Source organism: Callionymus lyra, chromosome 1 (assembly GCF_982586985.1).
Source record: "Callionymus lyra chromosome 1, fCalLyr1.hap1.1, whole genome shotgun sequence".
Lineage (NCBI taxonomy): Eukaryota > Metazoa > Chordata > Actinopteri > Syngnathiformes > Callionymidae > Callionymus > Callionymus lyra.
The window spans coordinates 10,312,216-10,324,650 of record NC_141818.1 but is presented as its reverse complement, the minus strand read 5'-3'; the positions used below and the strand labels follow the sequence as shown (position 1 = coordinate 10,324,650).

Here is a 12,435-nt window from a genome sequence, read left to right as displayed (position 1 = left end):
TCAGCGGTGAGTCGCTGCGCTATTGTGTGTGTGTGTGTGTACACTGAACATCATCGAAACGGTGAAGAAATTCGCTTAAAATACGAGTTGTTCCGAACGTCATGTCGGTAAGTACAACGAAATAGTGATATTTGCTGTTTGTGGTGTTATAGATAAAACGCCAATAGACGTTTCTTTCGTTTCAATGCTTAATTAAGGGATTTTTTTTAAGATGGCGAGTAAGGCTTTGCGGCCTAGCTTTTGCTAAATGCTAACAGTATAGCCAGGGACGACAAATAAACATCGACACAGATATCTTCCGCTTTAGATCTGGATCTAATTTGCTTTCGTTTTTTTTTGCAGTCATAATGTAACATGCGATCTTTCCTTGTATACGTCAACGATTAGCTGCAGACGTAGTTTTTCGACATGGCTTGTTTTAAATAAAAAGTGAATTAGATAATGTTTTATTCCCCCTTGATCTAATTCATCTGGGTTATGATAACACTGCACACTGTCCTAGTAGGATATACACGCTTCTATTTAGTTCTGGGCCATATGGCGAAAATAAATATCACGATATATTTTGTCATATCGGTTATTATCGGTTTTGAAAGTCTTTAGGAGCAAGAGGAAACATTAGAAAGTACAATTATTTAAAGATTTTATTGACATTAGAACATTGACAAAGCAAGAGCTTAAGTGATCCAGCCTTACACCCCAGCTCGGGCTCTGAGGTCTGTGGATCAGAATCTACTGATGGTTCCTCGCACACGGTTCAGGACCAGAGGAGAGAAATCCTTCCAGGCTGTTGCTCCTAAACTTTGGAACGATCTTCATCTCTCTCTGTGTTTGATGATCTACTGACTCCTTCAAGAAACATCTTAAGACATAAAAATAAGAAATAAATGTATTTTTAATGCAACTTGTGTTGTTGGTGAAAAGTGGACATTTGTTCTTAAGTAAGTCATTTTTATTTGTATAGCACTTTTCCAGACCAGGGTCACAAAGCGCTTAAACAATCAAAACAATATTCAATAAAGTATATACTTTAAAGATCAAGATAAAACTGATAACACAACAGGAGTTCCAGAAAATCAAGGAAAAGCCTGAACAAATAAAAAGGTCTTAGACTTAGACTTAGACTGCACTTTATTGATCCCGATCAATAAAGTGCAGTTGCTGATCTTTTAAGTATATACTTTATTGAATATTGTTTTGATTGTTTAAGCGCTTTGTGACCCTGGTCTGGAAAAGCGCTATACAAATAAAAATTACTTACTTACTTAAAAACAAATGTCCACTTTTCACCAACAACACAAGTTGCATTAAAAATACATGTATTTATTATTTTTATGTATTATATTTTCTTGTTGGCTGCAGCTTTTTATTATTATTATTATCATAGTTATACTCCAACCACAATTAATATACAGGTATGCCATTGAAAAGCTGCCTGATCCACCTTTAATTTAAGAGATCAACAACATCAATTGAAAAAAATGATCTATGCTGCAATTAATTACTGTTTTTCCCGTTTGTTTATTCCAGGCAAGCGACGACTCTGCCGACTACAACAGAGGCGACTCTCCAACTCGCCACAGGAAAAAACGAAACATGGATGTGTCCAAGTCTCCAAGAAACTCCAAGCATCATCACTCGCGATCAAGGTCACGCTCCAGGGAAACTAAACGTAAGATTTATAGAATATCATCTATGATTGTTATTCAGCATATAATGTATAACAAAGCTGACCATTGGTTGAGTTTAGTTAAGTTGCTCATTTGTCATGATATCCTTCGGTTTTTTTAGGTGTAAGAAAACACAGACGAAGTCGGAGCAGAAGCAAAGAGGTAAATAATCACATTTCGTTTGTGTAAACTATATTTACTTTTAAGAGGCCTTTTATCTTAGTCTAAATTAAGTTTAGGTCCAGGTAAGTATTACAGTTATTACAATTGACAAAAATTTGTTCACGAACATGTCTGCACTGACGTGGCTCAATCAAAATCCAAAGATGACTTAATTTTCAACCATGTTAAATGGAAAATACTATATTTCTTTTATGCAAGAACATTGTGTTTAAACCACATGATAACATTTCTACAATAAATCATACTCAGCGTGCAATAGCACGAAGAGACTGAACGGAAGACGCTGCTGACATAGCAAATAAAATGTCAACCGCTGGGGCAGGTAACTATCTGACACTCAAACTTTTATTTGATCTATCTGTAATTGTGGAATATTGTTTTTTAATGAAAATGTTGAAGCCAGGGATCGGCATAGTACTGTACATTCTCCTTTATTATCGACCTTAAAGAGCAGTTTGGTGTTAATTTTCTGTGTAGTAATATGCCTGTGGATAAATCCTCTTCACATTGTATATTAATCCAACTTGCTCGTTCGAAAAATATTATGCCTATCCCTGTTGCTACCTTTTAAACCTTACCTTATCTTTTGTTTACCTGAGATTGTCCTTATTTTTAACATGTATTTATTCTTGAGCAATATGTTAGAGCTTCGGCCAAGCATTTAGGAAAACTTTTTTTAAGATTCAGCTTGTTATATCAATGATTGAAGTCACTGCGTCTCTTACAGGTTGTCAGATTAATTACATAAATCCGCTGCAATCCATGGTACTAACTCTTTTTGTTGCACTATTTTCCTGAAAGAGACAACTTCTTCTTAAAACAGGCTCGTCGGCGGGATTTGGAGAAGCCGTCGAAGTCTCACAGAACCTCAGACGACCAACAAGAGAGACATTCGTCGGACAACGGAGAGGAACGATCCAGGCGGAAAGAAAGGAAGCCTTCGAGGGGACATAGTTGTTCCAGGTCAAACTCCAGAGAGAGGTGGGTTGATTTTTGTTGTTCCATTTCCCCCACTTGGTCAACAGTTGTCATGAGGGACGTTATAAAAAACATCCGTTGTTTTTCTCCTCTTAATTGTCTGAAATAATGGCTGACGATTTGTATCTGTCACTCGTGGTTAAAGTTTTTTCATTCGCCCTCAGGCGACGTCACAGCAAGAGCCGAGACAAGCGGCGCTCCAGATCACACAGCCGGGACAGGAAGAAGAAAGCCCGATCGCGTTCACGCTCAAAATCCAAGCACCGCCATCACAGCAGAAGTCGCAGTAAAAGCAGGTAAAAGAAATATAATTTTTTTTTTGATTTGTAAAACTGTAATTTTAAATTACAATAATTCATTTCATCGCATCACCAGGGAGCGAAAGAAAAAGCCTGAAAAGGTACGAAGAAAGGCCAGCAGTACCGCAGTGGTTGAACCTTCATTTCGTGGCCGAAATGCTGCAATGGATGCACAAGAGGCTCTTGCCAGGAGGTAAAACTAGATTTATTTTTTTCTGTGGAACATTTTTATTTAACAACTTAAATAAAAATGTAAATCAATTTGATTTTACTTTTGTTAACAAGCAAATTAAAAAAAAAAATCTTTATAATGTATAAAAATTAACTTTTTATTTAAATGTCAGTCGTATAATAATAACATCAAAGTTGTTCAAGATAAGTGCATATAATAGTGTCTTTTTTAATATTATTTGCAGGCTAGAAAGAGCCAAGAAACTGCAAGAACAGAAAGAGAAGGAGTTGTTGGAGAAACGGCAGCAGGAAATTGCCGCAGGTAAATCATCATCATCATCATCATCTACTTCTTTAGAAGTTATTTTGGCTTTCAATTTGAAATCTCAATGTTTCTGTTCAGCTGCCGCACCCATTGCTGCTGTCGCGGCAGCAGCTGCCGCATCAAACCCGACACTCAACGTGGCCGCTCTCCTGGCCACTGGGACGCAGGTCACTCCCCAAATCGCCATGGCAGCACAAATGGCAGCGTTACAAGCCAAAACCCTGGCGGAGACGGGCATTGCCGTTCCGAGCTACTACAACCCATCGGCCGTAAACCCCTCGAAGTTTGCAGAGCAAACCAAGAAGAGGAAAATGTTGTGGCAAGGGAAGAAGGAAGGGGTAAGATAGCGCTTTGGTTGAGAAATTCTACTTTTTTTTACCAGTTTACTTAAAAATAGTTGAACTTGTTTTTTCTAATAGGACAAGTCACAGACAGCTGAGTTATGGGAGAAGCTTAACTTTGGAAACAAGGACCAAAATGTCAAGTTTCGTAAACTAATGGGTATTAAAGTAAGTATAATTAAAGTAACTGTTGTTTTCCTGTAACTTTTTTATTTAAGCTTTTTTTTTAATTGTCTGATCAGGGGGAAGAAGAAGGTGAAGCTTCGAAACCTCTGAACGATGAAGGTTTAAAGACTCTTCAGAAGCAAGAGGAGATGTTTCACAATCTGGATGTTCAGTACGAGATGGCTCGATCTCAGACTCACACTCAGAGGGGAATGGGCCTCGGCTTCGGCTCGCTTTCCCGTGGGATGGATTATGTATAGCTCCGAGTCCTCGCCGTCTTTGTTACTCATCGGTCCGTATTGCATCCATGGCCAGCCCTCGGAGCTTGCATGGATGTTGCTCAAAATCTGTATTTTATTTATAGATGACCCTCTTATACATTGTGTAAATAATAGGTCATGTTAATTCAAGAAGGAGCGATCACTTTAAAGTACAATTAGAGATGTGATTCATAATCATGTCTTCTCATACAACATCGGTGTGTTTGAAAAATAAACTGAATATGACTTCCTTGAATGGATGCCTAGCCGTCACCATGATTTGCGTTGGATCTCTTAAGTGAGTACAAATGGACTTTCAGAAGTTATGTTTCCCAAACTAGTGTGTTGTACAAAATGTTATGTGACTATTTGAATTAAAATTATTGTCAATACGCTTTTGTCATGATGTAGCATTTCAGTTTAAAGTGAAGTAGGATCACTTTATTATATATGCATTTATGTTGGGCATGGATTGGTGTAATTGTCAGTCGGGTGTTTCTATGTTTAATACTTTACTTTGGTATAGACAGTTCTCTTTTATTGTTTCTCAAAAAACCTCAACATTTAAGATTGATTGACATTTTTTAATAACATAAATAGGAACCATTTAAACCAAGCTCAGACAAACCAATGATGCACTAGTTCCCTTGATGTTTTTTAAGTTTAAATACCTTCAACACAAATGCGCTTTATCATACTTGTGCATAACTATTTGCAGATAAGAGTAGAGTAGAGTACATGTGCCACGCCAGTGATGAGGCTGTGATTGGCAAACTCAAGGATGAGCAGTAAAATTGGATATTCGCTGTGTCTCTTGTCCGTGGACGACTCCTCACTCAAGCCCATCCAGTGAAGCAGCAGTGTTCGCATGGCTTCCGGAAATAGTTCAACAGTCAATTCCTCTGCAGGTGGCAGTTCAGTGATGCGTTCAATGTGCTGCAATTTAAATCCTTCCACCTTCTGACTGATGCTGCTGTTGGCCAGGTGAAACTGACAGCCCAGCCATCGAGCCACACTGTTGAGTAAGGAGCTTGTAAACGTAGAGCTCCAGTTGCTGCTATTTAGCAAGTTCATCACAGTTTCCGTCACTTTTGTCTCTTCCAGATTATCGGAGATGAAAAGATCAGTTTGTTCTATGAGGAGCAAGGCGCTCTCCAGCTGCTTCTGTGTGAGCGGCTCGGTTTTATGAGACACTTTCTCTTCCAAACTTTGCAATCTTTGCCTCACGGTTTGCAAACATGATGGAACAAAGTAACAATAATTATGATCCTCTGGGCTGCTTGCTGTATTTGCACTTGTGGTTGCAGCTCCTTGGCTTCTGTGGCAATGTGAAGGCGACGCACTTTCCACTCTCGATGTGCGGTTCAAAGCCGTGAATCCCACGCGTTCACTGAGGTGGTAACTGGTCTCCAGCGGGGATTCATTTACGTTTGATTTCCAAACATCCTAGAGTTAAATCACAAGGTATAGTCAAAAATGAGGCAACCATGGCTAAGAAATAATCCACACCATTAAACATATACTGTACCTGCAGGGTTTCCAGAACTGCCAGCTGTTCTTGTTTACTATAGATTTCAAAAGCTACCCGGAAAAGTCCTTCAATGCTATAGAACCAAAGACTGTTGTGACATGTTGATACTTTTAATCCGTGGAATCTAAACTCTAACGCAGAAATAAGTTTTAGGAGATCTGGATGCAAACTTGTATGTATTCATGTCATTTACCTGCAGAAAACTGAAGTTTTGAGGAAAGGCCCTTTTTGGCGAACCTTGCATGATATCTTGGATGGTTTTCAGTGCGAATGGTTGTGTTGGCGAACAGATCAGCTCCTAAATAAAGTGGAGTCATTGTGTCCTGATAAAGGAAAAATAATAGATTATTAATTTAAACAGTTGGTTAAGCATTGCTATAAATACAGCCAAATTACAAAGTGTTAATAGTTGTTGTTTTTTACCTTTTGTAGACATTCATTTAAAGTGAAAGTAGTTGAATTTAACAGGTAAATATAACGAACTTTTCGCAACCCAACGTCCCACTCTGGCAACTCGATCGTTGGAAAATTAGACATTGTTAACCGAACAAAAACTTGCTTCTTTTTTATAGTTTAAATAGTAACAAACACTGAAAATAAGTATAAACTACACATACGTTGCGTTTAGCTCGCGTTAGCTTTTGCGTTCATTGTGCTTACACCCTTCGACGTAGGCTTGCAGGCACATACGTTTAAGGGTTAATTACGCGTAACACAACAAGGACATACACGCCCAAAAATGTAATTTTATAAATGTTACTTTTATTAAGACATATTAAATTCCGATAATCCGTTTGTTAATTTGAGTTTAATAATGTCACAATATAATAAACTCGTGTATCTGACGCCGTGAAGCGTTGCTATAAACCTTAAAAACGTAACTCTGGGTAAACTTGTCCACCAGTAGTGTCCAATCAGACGTCGTTTTTTAAACCACGTGTTTAACTTAAGCCCAATGGCAAAGCGGCGCTTCTTCTTCTTTCACAGCAACGTTAGCATCTGTGCTAACGGTGCTAACAGCTAGCTACAATGTCTGAGGTTGATTTTGGTGACCAGGAGCTTTTCCAGCAGTTAGACGACAATGTCCCCACAGTCCCGAAGCACATTCGCTTCACAGATGATGACGTTGACCAGGGGGAGTCCAGTCACTCACAGGAGGAGGAGCTGGACGTGTCTGACGAGCGTATACTTAAACTAAACGAAGAAAATATCCTTGCATCAGTGTCTGTTAGCTTAAGTAGCATCGCTGGTTTTTGCGTTTAAAAACGGTCTAAATGCAAACTTCAAATGTCCTTTAAATGCGTTCTGTCATTTTTTTTGTCCTTAATAACTTGATCTACTCGAGGCGTTAAGAAGGAAGGTGAATATTCTGACGCATCCAAGGTAATTGACAGTTTAGCATTACGCGCCAGCTACAAAGTGAAAGCAAACATTTCCTGATCAACAACATTGATGCTTGCAGTGGGATGACCATTGAGGACGTCAACAGTGACGGCCCAGTTCTTCAAATCCTCTACTCAAACAATTTTATATCGAAGTAAGACGACTCATTTTGGCAAAGTGATTTCTGCAAATGTTTATATGCTTTAGACTCACTGAATACTTGTTTTGACTGGACTTCACTGGAGTGTACTTTGATTTCAAGTGAGATACTTGTATGAAAAGATGTATAGAAAGTTCTGTAGGCAAAGCACAGTGAAAACATCAACATACATTTTTCAGTGTGACTAAACACGTTGAATGTCTTTATTATTAAATCTTCTTTGGTGTTCGAATACGTTTTTGCTACTTGAAAATATAATGCATTTAATTTAACCTTTGTAGAACATGCCGCCAAGAGATCGAAGACTCTGTCTGCAGTATTATTTTAAAGCATCAAAATCCCGCCAGTCAAAAGGAAGGCTCATCCTACCACCTAAAACCTCAGGTATCTTAACTTAAGTCTTAAATCTGAATTAGAACATTTTAACTGATTTTTATTGTCATACATAGAGGTCAGCCTTTGTTTTGGATGATGATCCTCAAAAATCCTGTGCTAATAAATTGAAAACAACGGCAGAAGCCTTTAAAGTGAGTATCAAAAAATAAAACGCACCATTTTACACTGTTTATGAGTCACTTTTCATTGATTATTCACTGGCTTTTTTTTCTTTCTTCATCACAGGTGGTTGGAAGTGTTTTGTATTTCACCAGCTTCACCGTTGATAAACTTGGACAGCCTTTGCTGAACGAAAACACCCAGTTGACGGAGGGATGGGACGTGCCAACGTATCTTTTGAAATAAACAAAACATTTGTGTATGGAAGATTGCACTCTTTTCCATTAAGCACATGTGCAAGAAAAGTTAGTTTAGATAAATATACATATTCTCCCTGCAACTAACATATCCTCAACTGCTGCACAGCTATCAGCAGGTTTTCAACCATGTAATTGGAACAGATGGCCAAGAAATTGAGATGAAAGACAAGAGGTACATTTGGATCATTTAATTGTAATTACTTTTTCCATTCTGTTTTACCGCAATTGAAAAACTCATGAGTCCATATATGTTATTCAGACCGAAATCGATGTGTTTCAACTGCGGTTCAATCAGCCATCAAATTAAAGACTGCCCCGAGGTAAGAATTCTTCAATTAATAAACCATTATACTAACTTGCTAAGCATTAACTGGATATGTCTGTAGCCCAAAAACATTGCTGCAATAAACGAGAGGAGGAAAGAATTTAATCAAAACAACCAGGGGATGCAGAGTAACCAGCGTTACCATGCAGACGAGGTTGAAGAACGGTTCTCTAAATACAAGCCAGGGGTTTTGAGGTCTGTGGACAGTCATCTTCTAACTTGTTAAATCCTCAAGCAAAGTGGCAAGGATTGAAGAACTGTGTCTTATTGTTTTGAACAGCAATGAGCTTTTGGCTGCCCTGGGAGTGGAGGCCAACACCCTCCCTCCTCTGGTCTACCGCATGAGGTTGCTGGGATACCCACCAGGTTGGCTGAAGGAGGCGGAAATGCAAACGGAGAACTCTGGTTTGACCATGTACGATGGGAATGGTATGTTTGTAAATATTCTGAAGACATGTGGTCTATGACTGTCTGGCTGCATCTGATTTTTTTTTTTTTTTCTCATCCTGTTCAGATTCCAGCAATAACGATAATGCGACCAACAATGCCAGTGCTCAAAGTTTATCTTATGATCTTTCAAAACTGGTAGATTTCCCTGGTTTCAATGTGCCTGCAGCGCACAAAATGAAAGATGTAAGTTGGTAAAAAGTTATAGCCCACTTGCTTTTTCAAAGTTTTCCAATTGACCAAAAAGTAGCTCACTAATGGTACGTCAACGAATGTCTTTCCTGGATTTACCTCGGATGTCATTTCATTTAAGACTTTAATCACAAGTGGATCAACTCCTGAACAAATGGTCTCAATGTTGTGTGTTTATCTTCTGTGTCTAGGAGTTCCAGATGTACAATTCCGTTCCAATGCAAAGCAACCATGTGAAGCAGAACTATGCTGCATATTTGTCTTCTAATTTCGCCACGGTAATTTTCAACATATTTTTATCTCTCTGTTGACAACACATTTGATGTGGGCCTATATGCATCTTTACGTTGTGAAAATCAACACACTAGGCCTGGTTCATGCTTTTTTTCCGTCAGTAATCTTGCCCCTACACAGAATAGAACGACTAGTGGGGGCAAAGACATTTGGCTGTCATGGTGACAAACACTGAATGGTCTGCTTTGCCGACTCGCCCACGCAGATTCTTGACACCTCTCTCGTTGACATCCTTTTCTTCTTGCTGCATATCAGAGCTTAACATATTTATTTTTACCTCATCTTTGTTTTGCACCAAATCTAAATCATTATTCTCTTCTTTTTATGATGCACCAGAAATGGTGTTGGTGAGGAAAAAGAGGAAATTCAAAAGTTAGTTACTTCCTTTTTATAATGACCCAAACTAACACAAGATTAGCCAATTGTTGGTGAAACTGAGACGTCTCTGTGCTGGTCATGCAATTGATACATGTTATGGGGTATTAGGGAAGTTTTAATGGCAGTTAATAGATTAAAGATAACAAAAACGATAATAAATAAATGTAAAAAGAAAAACAAACTTAAGCCACATTAATTCAAGACGTACATTACACATGTTAAAAATAGGAAAACTAAATAAAATGATAATACAATGATAAACACTATAATAAATACAATTATTCTAATCAATAAATGTATGTTCATATGCACACACTGCAAAAGTAATCAGAAGTGTTGAATAAAGACACTTATAAGCACTAATTATTAATAGTTCTTTTTAATGAAACAAACTTCCATATGATATTTGGCCTATCCTGTTTTTTTTGCCTTTTATTTGAATAAAAGGTTTTTGCAATGGTTACCTCTGAGATATGTTTAGCTGGTACAAATGGAAACTTTTTTTTTATACCCAACAGTCAAACAGTCAAGCCGGTAAGAGAAGGCATGAGTCTGAATCCTCTGGTCATTCAAGGAAGAGGTCAAAGGACAGCCCGGATGCCAATTCCAGCCGCAGCTCCGATATGGATATTGAATCAGGTACCGATGATGTTGATGTTTTCCCTGTTCATTTCACACAAGGGCAGGACAACGCGTCACCTACAATAATAATCACCTGTTATTCTTGTTTTTCTCCTTTTTTTTCTTCTAAACTAGACCCAGGCACATCTTATCACAAGGGTCAAGGAGAGTTCAAGTTCCAACAACCACGGCCGCCAGGCTCCCCATGTTTCAGTTCACCTCCCCCTTTGCCACATGGCACCCCCCCTACAACGCCCACTCCTCCACCTCTGCCTAAAGGTACACCCCCTCCCACACCCACCAACGGATCGCCAGCTCTCCGAGGGCAAAATGACGTGGTGATCGACGAGTCCGACGAAGGAAAGGAGGACGAGTTGTCTCTCGAGGAACTGGTGGAGCAGCAGAGGTTAATCTGGGCAGCTTTGGAGAACGCCGACACGGCAACGAGCAGTGACTGTGAAACGCCGGCGATCGGAACCTCAGTATCAACTTCAACCAGCGCCTCCACGCCGGCGCATGCAGACGCAGAGATGGAAGAGGGGGAAGAGTCCATGGATGTTAGACCCAGTGAAATTTCTCCAAACAGCGAGATCCAGAGTGAAGCTGAAGCTCAAGAGGATGTTCCTACAACAATCAAATCTCAAGAAGAAAGTCCACAAAGCCCGGAACCAACGAATGGCAGCGGCCCGAGCGCGACAAATCTCTGTGCGGATAAATCTGCAGACAAAATCCTGAAAAGTCCAGAATCGGTTGGAGCAACCGACAACAGCATGCCAAGTCCTGGTCCAGTCCAATCTCAGAACGACAACCCACAAAGCCCTGATCCAGAGAGCTCAACAGTGGAAGACATCGCTTCTCTGTCTAAAGCCCCTGTTCCTCATCGCAGCAAGTTCGCAGCTGGAATTGTACCTTTCGAGGACACACCAGAATATACCGAAGTTGCCGAAGCCACGGGGACTTACCTTAAGATAAGGGACTTGCTCAAGGGATCACCACGGAGTTTAGGGAAGAAAAAGTAGATACTGAAGATCCAAAATTTCGGACAACGTACATATTTTCATGACAGCTTTTACGTGGCAATTTTTTTAGAAATGTTTAATCTTTATTGTAATGAATTTACAGGACGTTTGGACCACTGAGTGCGGCAACAGTTGTCAGTCTCATAATTTATGCAACATCGGTGTCATGTTTATATTGTTTTTTTTAATTCATTTGTTCCAGTTGTCCATGTCATGAAATGTTTTTTTTTATTCTTCAAAGGATTTTATTTTATATTTCGTTACGGTTTTCTTTGTCAAAAGTATTTGGTTGAATACTTATGGCCACCACAGATACATTTAGGGTTGTCAGTGTGTTTTTATTGCTTTTAGACGATTAAAGTTAAACTATCAAAAATCCATATTAGTACAAACTAAAAATCGACTGATTATTTTTCTATTTAAACTTTAGATTTGATTTGATTTCCCACTGTGTAAAATGCTTTTACCAAATATTCATCAAAGCAACAATGAAAATTTGAAATTGAAAACGACATAAAAAACAAAAAACGGGTAAGAATATAGGAGCTATCGGTGACAAGGTCTGCACAACTTTGTATGTCAATTATTTTGTTTTTGCATCACAATTTAACATTGCGCCTGGGTCCGTGATTGCTTTTGTTAATTTTGGATCATTCCACAGAATTGGTGCCTTGTGTCAGTTGAGTAAAATTCAACACCCTGCGAAGAAATGCATCCACTGGCAGGAGTGCAGACTTTAAAGTCATAACATTCTTATTTTACAAGGTATTAATAAAACAAGCAGCAAAATATTATTTTGTTTGTACACAAAGCAAGATATGAATTGATTTCTTTGCTCTATATTACATAGTATTTTAAACTCGCTTATTATACTTATTATAAAAGCATCAAACTGTCCACATGAGTTAAATAACTAAACGTGTATATATGTTAAGAGC

General features: G+C 38.7%; 3 protein-coding genes across 4 annotated transcripts; 2 read left to right on the top strand and 1 right to left on the bottom strand.

Annotated features, from left to right (window-relative positions):
- The first annotated feature begins 3 nt into the window (after nt 1-3).
- rsrc2 (arginine/serine-rich coiled-coil 2) lies at nt 4-4,784 on the top strand. The gene is made up of 10 exons (XM_087792582.1): nt 4-107; nt 1,531-1,672; nt 1,792-1,832; nt 2,677-2,834; nt 2,996-3,127; nt 3,207-3,323; nt 3,547-3,623; nt 3,705-3,964; nt 4,046-4,135; nt 4,210-4,784. Exons 1-10 carry the CDS (start codon nt 102-104, stop codon nt 4,390-4,392), a joined length of 1,206 nt encoding a protein of 401 aa, XP_087648708.1. The 5' UTR covers nt 4-101; the 3' UTR covers nt 4,393-4,784.
- A 193-nt stretch (nt 4,785-4,977) lies between these two features.
- On the bottom strand, nt 4,978-6,869 carry LOC148087890 (uncharacterized). The gene is made up of 4 exons (XM_087792295.1): nt 6,347-6,869; nt 6,117-6,246; nt 5,921-6,054; nt 4,978-5,838 (listed from the first exon to the last, which is right to left on the bottom strand). The coding sequence occupies exons 1-4, from the start codon at nt 6,458-6,460 to the stop codon at nt 5,101-5,103; spliced, it is 1,116 nt and encodes a 371-aa protein (XP_087648421.1). The 5' UTR covers nt 6,461-6,869; the 3' UTR covers nt 4,978-5,100.
- A 19-nt stretch (nt 6,870-6,888) lies between these two features.
- zcchc8 (zinc finger, CCHC domain containing 8) lies at nt 6,889-12,314 on the top strand. 2 transcript variants are annotated; one of them, XM_087792286.1, is made up of 14 exons: nt 6,889-7,130; nt 7,264-7,306; nt 7,386-7,460; nt 7,748-7,850; nt 7,916-7,993; nt 8,088-8,191; nt 8,328-8,393; nt 8,481-8,541; nt 8,608-8,741; nt 8,827-8,979; nt 9,068-9,179; nt 9,377-9,463; nt 10,376-10,496; nt 10,614-12,314. In XM_087792286.1, exons 1-14 carry the CDS (start codon nt 6,953-6,955, stop codon nt 11,495-11,497), a joined length of 2,199 nt encoding a protein of 732 aa, XP_087648412.1. In that variant the 5' UTR covers nt 6,889-6,952; the 3' UTR covers nt 11,498-12,314. The 2 variants fall into 2 exon arrangements, with proteins under 2 accessions (XP_087648412.1, XP_087648405.1); XM_087792279.1 differs by having other exon boundaries at nt 6,891-7,130; nt 8,827-8,975; nt 9,061-9,179.
- The last annotated feature ends 121 nt before the right edge of the window (nt 12,315-12,435 follow it).

Bases quoted from the DNA above. Each gene is read 5' to 3' on its own strand.
- rsrc2 (XM_087792582.1), top strand. The intron at 1,833-2,676 runs GTAAATAATCAC...TTCTTAAAACAG, and splicing joins GTCGGAGCAGAAGCAAAGAG to GCTCGTCGGCGGGATTTGGA. The intron at 3,965-4,045 runs GTAAGATAGCGC...TTTTTCTAATAG, and splicing joins GGCAAGGGAAGAAGGAAGGG to GACAAGTCACAGACAGCTGA.
- LOC148087890 (XM_087792295.1), bottom strand. From the start codon at position 6,460: ATGTCTAATTTTCCAACGATCGAGTTGCCAGAGTGGGACGTTGGGTTG. The intron at 6,055-6,116 runs GTAAATGACATG...TTTCTGCGTTAG, and splicing joins AAAACTTCAGTTTTCTGCAG to AGTTTAGATTCCACGGATTA. The intron at 5,839-5,920 runs GTACAGTATATG...ATTTAACTCTAG, and splicing joins CAGTTCTGGAAACCCTGCAG to GATGTTTGGAAATCAAACGT.
- zcchc8 (XM_087792279.1), top strand. From the start codon at position 6,953: ATGTCTGAGGTTGATTTTGGTGACCAGGAGCTTTTCCAGCAGTTAGAC. The intron at 7,307-7,385 runs GTAATTGACAGT...TGATGCTTGCAG, and splicing joins AATATTCTGACGCATCCAAG to TGGGATGACCATTGAGGACG. The intron at 8,394-8,480 runs GTACATTTGGAT...TATGTTATTCAG, and splicing joins ATTGAGATGAAAGACAAGAG to ACCGAAATCGATGTGTTTCA.